This window comes from Onychomys torridus, chromosome 9, assembly GCF_903995425.1.
Source record: "Onychomys torridus chromosome 9, mOncTor1.1, whole genome shotgun sequence".
Taxonomy (NCBI): Eukaryota; Metazoa; Chordata; class Mammalia; order Rodentia; family Cricetidae; genus Onychomys; species Onychomys torridus.
The window spans coordinates 53,791,858-53,808,809 of NC_050451.1; the positions used below are offsets into that span (position 1 = coordinate 53,791,858).

Consider the following 16,952-nt stretch of genomic DNA (forward strand, 5'->3'; position numbering starts at 1 on the left):
TTACTATTTTTGTCAGAAGCCAAGTATCTTTTTTTCTCACAAGCTACTTTGCATTCTCTGTTATTTAGGGTCTCACTATGTAACCCAGGCTGTACTTAATTGCTAGTGGTACTTGGATTATGGGTGTGAGCCACCCTACCTGGCTTGCAACCTTAATTACGTTTAATCAAACACATTCAAATGCTATTTAGTCTTTCTAAGTTATCCGAGGCAGCAGCAGCTTAAACCACTTTAAAACTTCCATTAGGAATTATCGTTAAGAGCTTCCTGCATGTTCCTTTAGGTACGCTCAATATTACTTCAAAATGAGAATACAGTACCATTGGTACTCAAGATCCTAATGAAATTCTGAATGAAAACTCATGTCCTAATATTTGCATATTAAAAGCCAGAAAGTAGGACAGATGTTATATGATTTCACTTATATAAGGTACAAGAGTAGTTATACAAAGGAAGTAAGGTGGGGTCACTGTTAAATGTTTAGCCTGTTTGAGAAAATGAAAACATTTCTGGGGAAAAAAAATGCTAGGGAGGGAGGGTTGCTAACTGTAAATATACTTGGATGACATACATGAAAGACGCTTAAATGGGATTGGAAGTATAGCTCAGTAGGTAGAGCTTCTCTTTCCCCTTCAGTCCTCTAGCAAGTACAAAGCCCTGCATTCCATCCTTTAGAAACTAGGTCATGCTTGGCTACATAGTGAGTTCAAGGCAAACTTGGCCTACATAAAATACTGTCTTAAAAATAAATAAATATATAAGTAAAAGGGTGCATATCATGATATGTATTTTTAAATTTTTTTAAAAATATTTATTTATTTATTTATTTGTTTGTTTGTTTATTTATTTATTTATTTATTTATTATGCAGTGTTCTGCCTGCACGTGAGAAGAGGGCACCAAATCTCATTACAGATGGTTGTGAGCCATCATGTGGTTGCTGGGAATTGAACTCAGGACCTCTGGAAGAGCATCCAGTTCTGTTAACCTCTGAGCCATCTCTCCAACCCTATGATATATATTTTTACCTGCACAGGTAGCCAGCCTTATAGTCACTGAAATGTAGTTTGTATAGGTTACTTTTGTTGATCTCTTAGCTAATATGACTGTGTCTTAGTTAGGGTTTCTATTGCTATGAAGAGGTAATGCTTATAAAGGAAAACATTTAATTGGGTGGCTTACAGTTCAGAGGTTCAGTCCATTATCATCTTGTGGGACATGGCAGTGTGCAAGCAGACACAGTGCTGGAGAGGTAGCTGAGAGTTCTTTGTTTTGTGCTGGCAACAGGAAATGAACTGGGTGGTATCTCGAGCGTAGGAGAGCTCAAAGCCTGCCCCCAGTGACACACTTCCTCCAACAAGGCTCTATCTACTCCAACAAAACCACACCTCCTAATAGTGCCACTCCCTACGATCTTATGGGGGCCTGTTACATTCAAACTACTACACTGTGTAAGCCACATAACTTCATGTGCTTTAGAATGAAGCCACTACATACTTACAAAGTTACTTTGCATATCAAATGGTATAGGCTTATACCCACCATCAAATCAATAAAACTAGTGAACTCTTCACAGTACTCATTCTTTTGAATATGCCAGGTTCAATTCAATATCCATTTACTCAAGTGAGATTAAAAACCATGAAATCAGCAGGGCAGTGGTGGCACATGCCTTTAATCCCAGCACTTGGGAGACAGAGGCAGGTGGATCTCTGTGAGTTCAAGGCTATCCTGGTTTACAGATTGAGTTCCTACAGAGTGAGTTCCAGGACAGCCAAGGCTACACAGAGAACCCTGTCTTGTAAAACAACAACAAAAACCAAACCATGAAATCACAAAGGAATCACAAAGGAATTCATTAGATCACATTATTATTATTTAAAGAGAAAGGTTAATATTAATTATGAAGAAAAAATTAACAGAAAAAATTTAAATGTATGCATACAAGTGTTCTTAACCATGAGATGTGAATGTGAAAAATGTTCTCATCGAGTTTTAGAAAATTTGGAATCTTGGAGTAATCTGGGATGGCTACTCTGGTCTCTGTAGATGAGGATAATGGAGAATGTGGACACCATTTGGCTAAGGATGGGTCGAGGCTGGGATCTGGGGTCAAAACCTTAGATGGGAAACAGCAGGTTTTAAAACCACAAGTTGGCAAAGTGTTCGGTGCTCCATCAGCCTTACACAACACTGGCAGAAAGGCTGGTTAAGAACTACAGAAAGGTCAGTGAAGACTAATATCCCCTCAAACAAAACAACTAACTTCCACTGTGAAAAAGTTTACCAAGGAGACTGTTAAAGTACAAAGTTCTGTTCCTGCTTCTGATGACACCAGAAATAGAATAATTCTTCCCTTTCAATCTTCTAGACCAATGGTCCTCAAGCTGTGGGTCATGACCCCATAGGAAGACAAATGACCCCTTTCATAGGGGTTGCATATCAGATATTTACAATTAAAAACAGTAGCAAAATTACAGTTATGAAGTAGCAACGAAAATAATTTTATGGTTTTCAGTCACCACAACAAGAGGAACTGTATTAAAGGATCATAGCTTTAGGAAGTTTGAAGACCACTTCTCAAGACTAAAGTTCTGACCTTCCTAAGGAGCATCAGATCAAACACCTCCCATGAATGGAGTACCTCTCATGATTGTAAACAAGAAGAGCGAGCTTGAGCAGGTGCAGAACCTGGACCCCCCCTTAGCCTGTGAAGATGCCTCTTCTCCCATGGAGCAGCCTCCTTCCAGTGCTCTCTCCACCCTGGATGTTGAACTGCCACCTGTTTGTTATGATGCAGATATTTAGACTTCTTAATCCTTTACAGTTTGTATACGCTACATTAATAAAACATTTGTAAGCCAGGCGGTGGTGGCACACACCTTTAATTCCAGCACTCAGGAGGCAGAGGCAGGCAGATCTCTGTGAGTTCAAGGCCAGCCTGGTCTACACATCAAGTTCCAGGACAGTCAGGGCTACACAGAGAAACCTGGCTTGAAAAAGCAAAAACAGAAAGAAAGGAAGAGAAGAAAATGGCCAAATTCAACCTGAATAAAAACTTATTTAAAAAAAAAAAAACAACTCAAAAACAAAACCAAACCAAAAAACACAAACAAAAACCCCAAATCACAAATAATAATCCAGACAAGATACTTGTGATGCAAATAACTGGACATCAACAACAAACAGCAACCTATCAGAGCAGTGAACAAATGTAACAAATAGGCAAGTAAAAGAGGAGAAGCCACAAGGCCAATATGTACATGGGAACATCGAGTTATTACTAATAAGGGAATGTAAACACTAAAGAACTGGGGTAGCTCTATAGTACAACTTAAAATGGGGAATTGTGGGACCTTCAGCAGTTCTTTTATTGTTTAGGGTTGTTTTAGGTGTCCTGGGTTTTGTTTTTGAAGTTGAGAATTGGCCTTTCAAGGCCTGTTAAATAATTGTGTTGGAATTTTGATGAGGATTGAGTTGAATCTATAGATTACTTTTGGTAGGATAGCCATTTTTACTATGTTAATCCTACCAATCCATGAACACAGGAGATTCTCCCATCTTCTGATGTCTACAGTAATAAAAACCACGTGGTATTGGCATAAAAACAGACACATTGATCAATAGAATCAAATTGAAGGTCCAGACATAAATCTACACACCCAGTGACACCCAACTTTTGATAAAGAAGCCAGAAATACACACTGGAAAGAAGACAGAATCTTCATCAAATGGTACTGGTCTAACTCAACGTCAGCATGTAGAAGAATGCAAACAGATCCTTATCTATCACTCTGCACAAAACTCGAGTCCAAGTGAATCAAAAACTTCAATATAAAACCAAATACACTGAGCCTGAAAGAAGTGGGAAATATCCTTGAACTCATTGGCACTGGAGAGGACTTATTGACCAGAACATCATTAGCACAGGCACTAAGATCAACAATTAATAAATGGGACCTCATGAAACTATAAAGCTTCTGTAAGACAAAGGACACCGTCAATGGGACAAAGCAGCAGCTTACAGAATGGGAAAAAATTTTACCAACTCCACATCCAACAGACAGCTAATATCCAAAATACATAAAGAACTCAAGAAACTAGGCATCAAAAAACCAAGTAACTCAATTAAAAAACAGGGTGCAAATCTGAACAGAGAATTCTCAATAGAGGAATCTCAAATAGCTGAAAAACACTTAAAGAAATGTTCAACATCCTTAGCCATCAGAGAAACACAAATCAAAACTACTTGAGATTCCATCTTATACCTGTCAGAATGACTAATATTAGCAATGCAGTGATAGTTCATGCTGGTGAGGATATGGAGCAAGGGGAACATTTCTCCACTGCTGGTGGGAGTGCAAACTTATACAGGCACTATGCAAACCAATATGGTAGTTCCTCAGAAAATTGGGAATCAACCTACCTCAAGACCCAGCTATACCACTCTTGGGCATATATCCAAAGGACAGTCCATCCTACAACAAGGACACTTGCTCAACCATGTTCACTGTGGCTTTATTCATAATAGCCAAAAACTAGAAACAACCTAGATGTCCCTCAACAAAAGAATGGATAAAGAAAATGTAGTATATTTACACCATGGAATATTACTTAGCTGCTAAAAAACTGACATCATGAAATTTGCAGGCAAATGGAACTAGAAAAGAAGCATTCTAAGTGAGGTAACCCAGACCCAGAAAGACAAATATGGTATGTATTCACATATAAGTGGTTATTAGCTATTAAGTAAATGACAACCAAGCTACAATCCACAGACCCATAGAGGTTAGGTAAAGAGGAGGAATTCAGGAGGGACACACATGGATCTCTCTGGGAGGGGAAAATAGATTTTATGAGCGGACTGGGAGAAAAGAATGGGAGGGGAGGGTCAGGTGGTTGGGAGATGGGATAGAGGGAGTGTAAGGAGAGACAGCTGAAACTGGGGGGCATTTGGGGAGTGTTGTGGAAACCTAGTGCAGTGAAAACTTTCTGGCATCTATGATGGTGATTCTAATGAGGACTCTTAATAATGGAGTCTCAACTGGCCATCTCTTGTAGGCAGACAAGGCTTCTAGTGGCAGGATAGGGTTGCATTTAGCCTGCAAATTTGAGTAAGGTCTATGATGTTACACAGGGCCAGGATGAAAGTCCAGCTGCATTCCTAAGAGCAAGAGAAGGAAACTTTCAGGAGATACACCTCATATGATCCAGAGTCACAAGAAAATGCAGCCGCCTTGATTCTGGCTTTCATCCATCAGGCAGCCCCAGATATTAAAAGAAAAATACAGAAGTTAGAACGCCTAGGAGAAAAAAAGCATTAGAGACTTAGTTACAGTGGCCGAGAAAGTGTGCAATGGAAGGGAAAGTGTTGAGGAAAAGGAGATTTAAAAAAAGAAAAGCAGGGGCTGGAGAGATGGCTCAGGGGTTAAGAGCGCCAACTGCTCTTCCAAAGGTCCTGAGTTCAATTCCCAGCACCCACATGGTGGCTCACAACCAGCTGTAATGAGATCTGGCACCCTCTTCTGTGTACATAATAAAAAAAAAAGAAAAGCAACAAAACCAGTATCTGGCTAAAGTATTACTAGCTGCTACTGCCAGTCTGGACGAACACCAGAGAAAACTGCAGCAGCCAGCAGCTGGAGAAGAAAAAAGGCCAAAAGGTAAAGGAAGACCCTGGCTGGAGAGGAATCAGTGTGCTTATTGTAAAAAGGAAGGGCTCTGGGCAAGAGAATGCTCTGAAAAAGTGACTAATGGCGATGTCCACTAACGGCGATGCCAAAGTCTTTCATCAGAGAGACATGGACAGTGATTAGGAGAGGCGGGGTTCAGCCCCCCTCCCTGAACCTAGGGTAACCCTTAAAGTGGAGGGGGAAAAGACTGATTTCATGGTGGACATAGGAACTCAGAATTCAGTGTTATTAAAGGCTGACAGGCCCATGGCAAACAAACGAACTTGGGTCTAAGGGGCCACAGGGACTAGGCCCTATTCATGGACTACTTGAAGAACAACCGACTTAGGAGCAGGCCAGGTAACCCACTCCTTTCTGTTGATTCCAGAATGTCCATACCCCCTGTTAGGGCAAGACTTACTGACCAAAATGAATGGTCTGAGAAAGGAGCTAAACTGCTCAATGAGATCAGAAAACCTGTTCATGAGTTGCTAACCAGTGATATGACTGAGGAATATAGATTATACCAAGTAGCTCCTGTACCTGACCTCCGACTGGAGGAGTGGCTCCAGGAGTTTCCATCAGCCTGGGCTGAGACTGGGGGGATGGGACTGGCAGCACATCACCCCTAGTCTATGTGCAAATCAAGTCAGGGGCAGACCCAGTAAAAATCCGACAGTATCCTATGCCCTCAGAGGCCAAAACGGGCATCACTCCACATACAAGGTGACTGCTGGATCTGGGAATTCTCCGGTCTGTGCAATCAGCCTGGAACACACCCTTGCTGCCTGTTAAGAAGCATCATACTAATGACTATAGACCACTCTAAGACCTGAGGGAGGTCAATAAAAGGGTGACTGACATCCACTCAACAGTCCCAACCCCTTATTCTTTGCTCAGCTCCCTACCTGCTGATTGGCAATGCTACACAGTCCTTGATCTAAAGGATGCTTTGTCAAGAGAGATCCCATGAAAATCCCCAAACAACCCAGGCTGTTGCTAAGACAAAGGATTGTTCTCCACAAATTGACAGTGGGGCCCCATTGCTGAGGACAACACCCACAGAACTCATTGAACCTGGAATAGTTGAGCTGATGCCTACAGGGAGATTTTACCCCTATGCTCTAGTCTCTTTAGTGTGGGAAGGTACTCTGCAATACTGAAAGAGAAACATAGACACTGACCCAGCCACAAAATCTTTGACCTATAGTCTATATTGACTGCAAAATATGTTAGGATAGAACTTGTGGGAGTAGCCAACTGATGTGTGATTTAATGTATGGCCCATTCCATAAAAAGGAACACATACCCAACATTGCGTGGGTAACCAAGAGTCAGAGACTAGATAGCCTAGTGTAAAACCAAACACTATCAGTCTAAAAGAATCAATAAAATAATTCCTAATGATATTATGCTATACTCATAGATCAGTGCCTTATCCAGTCATCATCAGCTAGGTATCCACTGGCAGTAGATGGGAACAGAGGCAGAGACCCATAGCCAGACATTAGGTAGAAAGGAAGTCTAAACTGGAGTTCTCCATCAAACCCCTGCCCCCCAATCACACAGGGGGAATCACACAGAAATGGAGGTGGAAAGATCTCAAGAGCCAGAAGGGATGGAGGACACCAGGAAAACAAGGTCCTCTGGAGCAACTAAACAAAGTGTATATGAGCACACAGAGACTGAAGCAGCAAGCACAGGGCCTGCATGGGTCTGCATCAGATCCTCTACATATATATTATAGCTACTAGCTATTAGTATTTTATGGGACTTCTCAATGTGAGAACAAGTAGGTCTCTGACTCTTGTACCTGCTCTTGGGACTCGTTTCCTCCTGTTAGATTTCCATGTCAATTTGATAGTTTTTGCTCTATTTTATTGTATTTTATTTTGTTGTGTTTGATTGTTATCTCTTAAAAGCCCGTTCTTTTCTAATGAGAGATAGAGTAGATCCAGAGGGAAGAGGAGATGGGGAGGAACTGGGAAGAGTAGAGGGAGGAGAAACTATAATCAGGATGTATTGTGTGAAAATAGAATCTATGTTCATGGAATATTTTGTTTACTCCGTCTATGGTGACTGAGAGTTTTGCTAGGTATAATAGTCTGGGTTGGCATCTGTGGTCTCTTAGTGTCAGCATAACATTTGTCCAGGACTTTCTAGCTTTCATAGTCTCTATTGAGAAGTCTGGTGTTATTCTGATGGGTCTGCCTTTATATGTTACTTGGTCTTTTTCCTTTGTGGCTCTTAATATTTTTCCTTTGTTCTGTATGTTTAGTGTTTTGATTATTATGTACTGAGGGGACTTTATTTTTGGATCCAGCCTATTCGGTGTTCTGGAAGCTTCTTGTATCTTCATAGGTATTTCTTTCTTTAGGTTAGGAAAGTTTTCTTCTATGATTTTGCTGAATATATTTTCTGTGCCTTTGAGTTGGTATTCTTTTCCTTCTTCTATCCCTATTATTCTTAGGTTTGGTCTTTTCATGGTGTCCCAAATTTCTTGGACGTTTTGTGTTACAACTTTTTTGGCTTTAGTGTTTTCTTTGAATGGCGAATCTATTTTCTCTATTGTGTCTTCAGTGTCAGAGATTCTCTGTTCCATCTCTTGCATTTGGTTGGTTATGCTTGCTTCTGTAGCTCCTGTTCCTTTAGTCAGGATTTCTATTTCCAGCATGCCCTTAGTTTGTGTTTTCTTTATTGTCTCAATTTCAATTTTCAAATCTTAAATTGTTTCCTTCATTTGTTTAATTACTTTTTCTTGGCTTTCTTTGATTTCTTCCAATTTTTTGTTTGTTTTTTCTTCCATTTCTTTAAGAGAATTTTTTATTTCCTCTTTAATGGAGTTTTCCATTTCCTCTTTAAGGGTCTCTCTCATCTTCTTGAAGTTATTTTTAGGATTGATTTCTTCTGCTTCTTCTGCCTTGGTACGTTCAGGTATTGTAGGTATAGAATCACTAGGTTCTGATGTTGTCATATAGTTCTTCATGTTGTTGCCTGTATTTTTGCACTGGTATCTACTCATCTCTTCTGCTCTGTGTAGGCGGTGTCTGTGTCTGAAGGTGTCTCTCTTGTTCTAATTGTTAGTCTTGGTACACTAGGAGTTCTTGGTTAAATTGGTGCTGTTGGGCTCTGTTTCTTCGGGAGCAGCGTAGTCCAATCAGTGTTAATGGGTTCTGTCTCAGGAATCAGTTGTTCTCAGTTGGTGCAGGGTGTACTTATTTGTAGGAGTTGGTTTTTTGGGTTTGTTTTGTTTTGTTTTGTTTGTTTGTTTTGGTTTTGGTTTTGTTTGTTTTGTGGGGGAGCAGGGAAAGGTAGCTGTATGGTTCCTGGGACTCCGATGGGTAGGAGCTAGAGATCTGATCTGCCGGTGTGGAGATGGGGGCTTACTTGTTCCCAGTCGGTGTAGTATAGGCTTATGATTCGGTGATCTGGTTCGGTGGCTGGGTGGTGCCTTCTTTTGTGTTCTCAGGTCATATTTTGCTCATTTGTCAACTCCTCAGCTGATTTTGTTTCCTCAGACTGGGATTCTGAATCCTCTCCCGAATGTATCCCAGCTGAGCACATTATTTAGTAGGGTAATTTCAACAACACTTCCAAGTTGTTGGGTTTCACAGGATCGGCAGCTGGGCCCTGGGTTAGCTTCAGACTGAGTGTTCGTATCTGTTCTGGTCACGTCTCACAGAGAGGGCTCCTTCTCCGGGTGCTGGGGCTAAAGGTGTCCCTGTTCCAGGTTCTTATTCTCCTTGTTTTCACTAACTCCTCAGTGTGTAAATAGTTCAGTTCTGGTCTTTATCATGACTGACCATGTCTCTGCCACCGCTCAGCCTGTCTCTGCCGCAGCTCTGCCTACCTTTGCTGCCGCTCCATCTGCCTCTGCTGCTGCTCTGCCTGCTTCTGCCCTCCGTTTTTGTTTTGAGACAGAGTTTTTTTTATGGCTCAGGCTGTCATGGAACCTGATATGGAGTCCAGGATGACCTTGGAGTTTCAATTCTCTTGGGATTACAGGCGTGAACTTGCCAATTCCTCAGCCGATACTGTTTACACGAATCCTCAGACTTTAAGCCTCTGAGTCCTCACCCCTCAGTTGAACTGCTTGCCAGTTCCTCAGCTGATCCTGTTTCTTCAGACTGGATGCCTCTCAGCTGAACTGTGCTGCTCAAACGCCTAAAAGCTTAACCAGCAAATCTATATTCAATAAAAGAAAAAGTTCTTGCTCTCAAAGAGTTCACTATCTAGTAGGAAGAAAAGATACATGAACACAAGCCCTGTAATCTGAGATGTAAGTGCTTCAATGGTGTTTAGAGGTCTGAGACACATCAGGGGGCTGTCAGGTGACTGGTACACTTAGAAGACAGTGAACAGATGCAATGTCAGAATACTCTAAGAAAACACCTTTTGAGGGGCTGAGAGACTGCTTAGCAGTTAAGAACACTTACTGTTCTTGGAGAGAATCCAGGATTGGTTCCCAACACCTACATGATGGCTCACAACCATCCATAACCCCAGTTCCAGAGGATCCAACACCCTTTTCTGTACTCCACCGGCACTAGGCATGCATGTGGTATATGTTCATATATGCTGGCAAATGCATATAAAATAAATGAACCTTAAGAATTAGAAAACTCCTTTTCAAAGTTAGATTAGGTACATCTAGAGGATGGGGTCCTCTGAGCTGTTCCCAGTTACTCTCCTAAAACTAAATACCAGCTGGTCACACACTAAACATGGGCAAGTCACTCAGTATTTCAAATATTCAAACAAAACAGATGTATGAAAATTTAACTTATGGACAAAATTCAAATAAATGATCTCTAAAGCTTCTTTCTAGATCTAAAATTCTGATTCTATGACTCTTCAAGCTCAAAGATACATCACAAAATATTCTGTATACAAACAAGAAAAAACAATGCCAAGCAAGTTTACACAATTGAATTCTGCTATTTCTGTATAACTATTCAAATAATTACTAATCTGACCACCAGTGAAATGTCCATAGAAGACAAGACCCTTCTCTCAGAGCTGGAACAGTTTCCTCCTCTATAAACCTTGACTTTCAAAGAATCAATATTTTTAGTAATGGGAATAAGTTGCTTTAAGCTCATAGTATAGAAATGTAAATCATCTTTTAAAATGAATGTCTACACAAATATGTGTATTGTGTATTTACAGCAATATATTTATCAATTATCTTCACTTAAAACTTTAATGTACATGCTTAAAGTTTATGAAGAATTGGAAAGAAAACAACAGATAAGATTACTTCTTTAACTATCATACATTCTGAGAATTATAACAAGGGTTCCCTTACCTGGTATGGACATGGAATATGATATTCTCTGCAGCGTTCCTGTATCCATGTTGTTTCCCAGATGCCACGGTAAGCTTGCTCATAAAAGTAACATCCAATTACAACCAAGAGTGGTACAAGGTAAAGAATGCTGAAAACACCAATCCGGATCATGAACTTCACTAACTTATCTTGATTTTCCTTTTCTAATGGGATCTCAATCCGAACTCTGTTTAGGGATATAATGCCGGCTAAGAGGAGAGAAACCCCAACTACCACATATAGGCAGAGGGGAGCGAGAACGAAATATCTTAATGCATCAACATCGTAGAGGCCGACAAAACACACGCCACTAATATTGTCACCTTCAATTTTATTCATCGCTAATAGGATGATAGTTAGAGTTCCAGGGATGCCCCAGGCACTGGCATGAAACAGCAATGCTTTCTTCTCAATAGCTTCACTACCCCACTTTGGCACAGCTGCTAAAAACCATGTGATGGTAAGAATTACCCACCATACACTGCCAGCCATAGTGAAAAAGTAGAGTACCATAAAAAGCATGGTACAGGCTTTATTGTGAGATCCTTGTGTTACTGTGGAAGCCTTATACTGTGCAGGACTAGATGCATTGCAGGCTACTCGGTCCTCAAGCAAAAAGCCAATGAAGAAAATCAATGACACCATCATGTAGCAGACTGCATAAAATATGATAGGCCTTTCAGGGTAACGGAATCTTGTGACGTCAATCAAAAAGGTTAAAAAAGTAAACAACGTGGCAGAGAGGCAAATGATTGAAATCAGTCCTATGAAATAGCGAGCAAATGATAGTTCTTCTCTCCTAAAGTACATATTGGGACATGGTGGTGAACAATCTCGCACGTGCAAAAAGGAATAGCCAAGGTCAGGATCAATTTTCAACTCTCGAGGACACCAAAAGCCATAATCCCTCTGCACTGCAACTGGGGCGCCTTCAGTGGGATCTCCAACCAAATTCAAATCCACAAGTCGGGGATATGGCTCATCACAATCTGGAAACCTAAAAAATAAAAGATTTATATTTATGTCCAGGTAAGTCTGCTGTTACTTAGCAATTTCAAATTCTGAATTTAGTACCTGTGACCGCATCTATTTCTATCACTGGGGATAAATAAAAATTAAAAAAAAAAAAAATTGCCGGGCGGTGGTGGCGCATGTCTGTAATCCCAGCACTCGGGAGGCAGAGGCAGGTGGATCTCTGTGAGTTCAAGGCCAGCCTGATCTACAGAGGTAGGCCAGGACAGGCTCCAAAGCTACAGAGAAACCTTGTCTCGAAAAAAACAAAACAAAATAAACAAAATAATATTAATAAAAATAAAATAAAATAAAATGGGGGGCTGGAGAGATAGCTCAGCAATTAAGAGCATTGGCTGCACTTCCAGAGCACACGTGTTCAATATCCAGGACCCACATGGCAACTCACAACTGTCTGTAACTCCAGTTCCAGGGTTTCTGACATCATCACACAGACATACATGCAAGCAAAACACCAATGAACATAAAATAAAAATAAATTATATATTTTTTAAAAATCTTAAAAAACAAAAAACAAAACATTTTATGGGGAGGCTTCAAGCAGATTTTAAATGACAATCTTAAAATTAAATTTGTTTTACCTTCAAAATCAGCACTCCATTAAAACAGTCAAACCAGCCATCAACAATAAACAACATATGTGTGGACTATTTATTTAGTACAATCTTTATGGTTTCCAAATGTGAAGTATGTGAGTGAGTGTGTGTGTGAGTGTGTGTGTGTGTGTGTGTGTGTGTGTACACGTAATTACACTGTGTCAGAAGAACAGTAGATAAAAGTTCAAACTTAAGATTTAAAACTCTTCCTTAAATGAATGGTCCAAGGCACCGTGAGCCTGGTTAGTAATAACCTCACAAATGACATTTAAGTCTCATGTGCACTCTCTATCTTCGGGGGAGGCAATGCTGGGTTTAGAACCTAGGGCTTTTATGGCTGCTGAGCAAACACTCTGGACTCCCCTAGCCCAGTCTCTGCTTATGTTACTGGGTAACTAAAGGGCATCTGAAGTCTTTAATGTCACCTAGCTTTTCCCACCATCCTGACAACTTCTTTCCAGCCCACTGTATTTTGTAATTTAGTTATTTCAGAACATAGATGTGCATAAAATTAAGAACATTTTAAAAAGAAAATTCTAGAGTTGGGGATTTAGCTCAGTGGTAGAGCGCTTGCCTAGCAAGTGCAAGGCCCTGGGTTCAATCCTCAGCTCAAAAAAAAAAAAAAAAAAAAAAAATTCTATTTTCCGATCACCACAAATCATATTTCAGAAAGCTATAAATGTCCCTCTTAGGAATGCTTTCATTGTATTCCATAGATTTGGGTATGCTGTCTTTTCATTTTCATTTGACTCCAGACATTAAAAAATAGTTTCCTTTTTGCTGGACAGTGATGCACATCTTTAATCCCAACACTCAGGAGGCAGAGGCAGGTGGATCTCTGTGAGTTCAAGCCCAGCCTGGTCTATAAAGCAGGTTCCAGGACAGCCAGAGCTATACAGAGAAACCCTGTCTCAAACAAACAAACAAACAAACAAACAAATAGACAGATAAATAAATAAATAAATTCCTTCTTGATTTCTTCAATGACCCATTCATCTTTCTATAATGTGTTGTTGTTTAATCTGCCTGAGTCTGTATTTCGTAGTCTCTCTAAGGTGCTGACTTCCAGCTTTATTCATTGTAATTAGATAGAACACAAGGTATTATTTCAATTTTCCTATTTTGCTGAGATTTGCTTTGTGAGGCTCCAGAGAAAATATCAAAGAAAGCAAGAACTGAACTCTGTGGAGAACCTTAACACAGGAGACACCCAGGAGGAGGATCTGAGAAGGAAACAAGACTGACTGGTCTGATACAGCAGAGCACTCAGTATAGCTGAGCTACGTATAGCTCAGATACGATGTTCTAAAGACGCACGGCAAGAAGGGCATCCTGACGGGGAAGGAAATAAAGGTGAGATGGAAGTTTAAATAGATACCAGAATCTTAACCCTTACATCTGTCTCAATTTCAACATGTCTACAATTTCTTTTGTTTTCTTAGTTCTCTGCAAGTTATCTTTGTTCAGCTTCCATGAACTCAATCCCTACATCCAATTATTAGGAACTCTGCCGCTGTCCTCTGACCACCTTCAGGTCTGTCCCGGTCTCACTACCTCATCTGGCTCTGCTTTGATTTTTAAAGTGTATTAATCATGTTCAACTGATCTCTCTGTATGCATTTTTGCTCAGCTTGAAGTACTCTCTGCTACCTTAGATTACTTAGGCTGAACTATATGAATATATTAAACAGGCATAAGTTCAACAAATAATGAGTGTCTTCAGAGTGCCAGACCATTCGAGATGCTGAAGACAAGTAGTGAATAGAACAAAGTCCCTATTCTTTTGGATCTAAAATTCTATCAGTAAAGGTGCAGAGGGGAACAAGAGAAAATTTCTTTACCAGGACAAGTAGCTACAAATAACAAAAAGAATAGCTATGGCTTGACAATTAATTTATAAGAAATGGGTTAGAGCAATCTATTTGGAGATCTGAACAAGTACAAAAGAAAGAATAAAATGAAATTATCAACAAACATATTATTTCAAGTGATAGATAACAAAGTTTATACTAAATGATGAAAAAAAAATTAAACAGGCTAGGGAAGAAACCAAGGATGTCCATGAAGTTGAGGAATGAATGCTATGGTCTGAATGCCCCAAATCTCATGTGCTGAAACTCAGTCTTTACTGTGGTAGTATTAGTTACGAAGGCAAAAAGCCCATATGAATTGGGCTTCAGAGAGAGATTGACCTTTTGCTTTTTATCCCTTCTGTCATGTGCAGACATGGTATATTCCTCTACCAACAACTGCCAGATCACAGTCATAAGTACTTTAAAGGAGAAATAAATAGTTTCTAATGAAAACCATGGAGCAACCTAAATGATTAACAATATGAGACAGCTAAATAATTATAGGATATTAACACAATTAACTATCAGACATTAAATTTTAATCAGTAATAAAAAAAATTAACCAAGCAACACACACACACACACACACACACACACACACACACACAGAGATAAGGGAAAACATTGTTTATGGAATATATATATATATATATATATATATATATATATATATATATATAAAATCAAGCATGACATAATTAATAATAATTTACCATGATATTTACCTCACCTTGGGAACAAAGAAGGGAATTCGAACAAGATAAGGAACAACAAAACATGCAGCTGTACTTTAGAGCCCTCCCAACCCCACCCTACCTCACTCCAGACAGGGTCTTAATATGTAGCCTAGGCTGGCCTCAAACTCACAATCCTCCTGCTTCAGCTTCCCAAATGCTGGGATACCAAGCTCAGCTAGTATCTACAGTGTTTTATTTCTTAAAAGAAGATCTGAAGACAAACATTATAAAATGTTGAGACAAGAAAAAGGCAGATCATTATGAGTACCTAAGTATTCCCTTATTCTTCATCTCTGGAATATTTCAGAAAAAAAAAGGCATATTATATAACATACTGTATTATTACTATTAATGGTGCTCACTCCTACAAAACTACAGGAATGTCTGCTAAACAAATCTTTCAATCTTCTGTAACAGCTCACAATCTGTGTGTTAGATGAGACTTGAAAAACACCCAACATTTTCTCAACTGGGAGTTATGTGATAGGAAAAAAAATAAAAAATAAAAAAAAAATTGAAACAACAGCTTCAGATATCAGCACATCTATATCAAAGGCATTTAGGCTGCTATAATGATAGTCATGAGTAAGAATTTTCTTTTCTTTTCTTTTTTTTTTTTTGAGACAGGTTTCTCTATGTAGCTTTGGAGCCTGTCCTGGAACTCTCTCTATAGACCAGGCTGGCCTTGAACTCACAGACATCCACCTGCCTCTGCCTCCCAGGTGCTGGGACTAAAGGTGTGTGCCACTACTGCCCAGCATAATTATTATCTATGTTTGTTTTCTTTCTTTCTTCCTTCCTTCCTTCCTTCCTTCCTTCTTTCCTTCCTTCTTTCTTTTCTTTTTTTTTTTTTTTTGAGGCAGGATTTATCTCTGTAGTCCTGGCTGTCCTGGAACTCATTCTGTAGACTAGGCTGGCCTTAGAGATCCACCTGCCTCTGTCTCCTAAGTGATTGGATTAAAGGTGTGTGCCACCACCGCCCAGCTTCTAATTTTTCATGAATAGCATTACTTATAAAAACAGAAATGTGTCTTAAAGGTAGAAAAATAAATCAACCAAATGTCTAGTTTATGTAATTCTTAATCCTTTTAAATTTCTTCATATCTTTTTCCTATCATTTTCATTTACTTCTTCCCACAAAAAATTAAGACCATCAAACAGTGCTCAATATTTGTATACACATCCATACATAAAAAAAAAAAAAAGCCCAACAACCCTGTTCTTTAAAATAGATGAAAGAGAAGACACATGTTAGCATAAAAAGGACCCATACCTACTGCATTCCATATCTTCAGGCCAAGGAACACCAAACATCTCCATGAGCTTTGAACACTCGCTATAGGCACGCTGACATAGCCTACGACATGGCAGTGTGACACGTCCATATTCCATACAAATAGGGGCATAGAGTGCACAAAGAAATGGCCGAAAATCCCGAGAACAGTCCAGATTCACCATAGGGTGGAATGGCTAGGAAAAAGTTAAAATTGAATAATTAGATAAAGGGCTTTAAATAAGTTGAGTGTTTGTTAATAACCTGAATTTCTTTTTTTTTGTTTTGTTTTTGTTTTTGTTTTTGGAGACAGGGTTTCTCTGTAGCTTTGGAGCCTGTCCTGGACTAGCTCTGTAGACCAGGCTGGGCTTGAACTCACAGAGATCCTCCTGCCTCTGCCTCCCAAGTGCTGGGATTACAGGTGTGCGCCACCACCGCCCGGCCTGAGTTTCTTTCTTTAC

The 16,952-nt window shown here is 39.7% G+C and overlaps 1 protein-coding gene and 1 pseudogene across 3 annotated transcripts in view; one reads left to right on the plus strand and one right to left on the minus strand.

Annotated features, from left to right (window-relative positions):
- Fzd3 (frizzled class receptor 3) overlaps positions 1-16,952 on the minus strand; it is a 66,011-nt gene that overhangs the window by 26,487 nt on the left and 22,572 nt on the right. For 2 of the 3 annotated variants that reach the window (XM_036199898.1, XM_036199899.1), the window contains exons 3-4: positions 16,492-16,688; positions 10,980-11,997 (exon numbers count right to left, since the gene is read on the minus strand). In XM_036199898.1, coding sequence (XP_036055791.1) covers positions 10,980-11,997; positions 16,492-16,688 — 1,215 coding nt within the window. Of the gene's footprint in view, positions 1-10,979; positions 11,998-16,491; positions 16,689-16,952 lie in introns of those variants that run through there. The other variant, XM_036199900.1, reaches the window with a different exon arrangement.
- LOC118591524 lies at positions 2,027-2,807 on the plus strand (annotated as a pseudogene).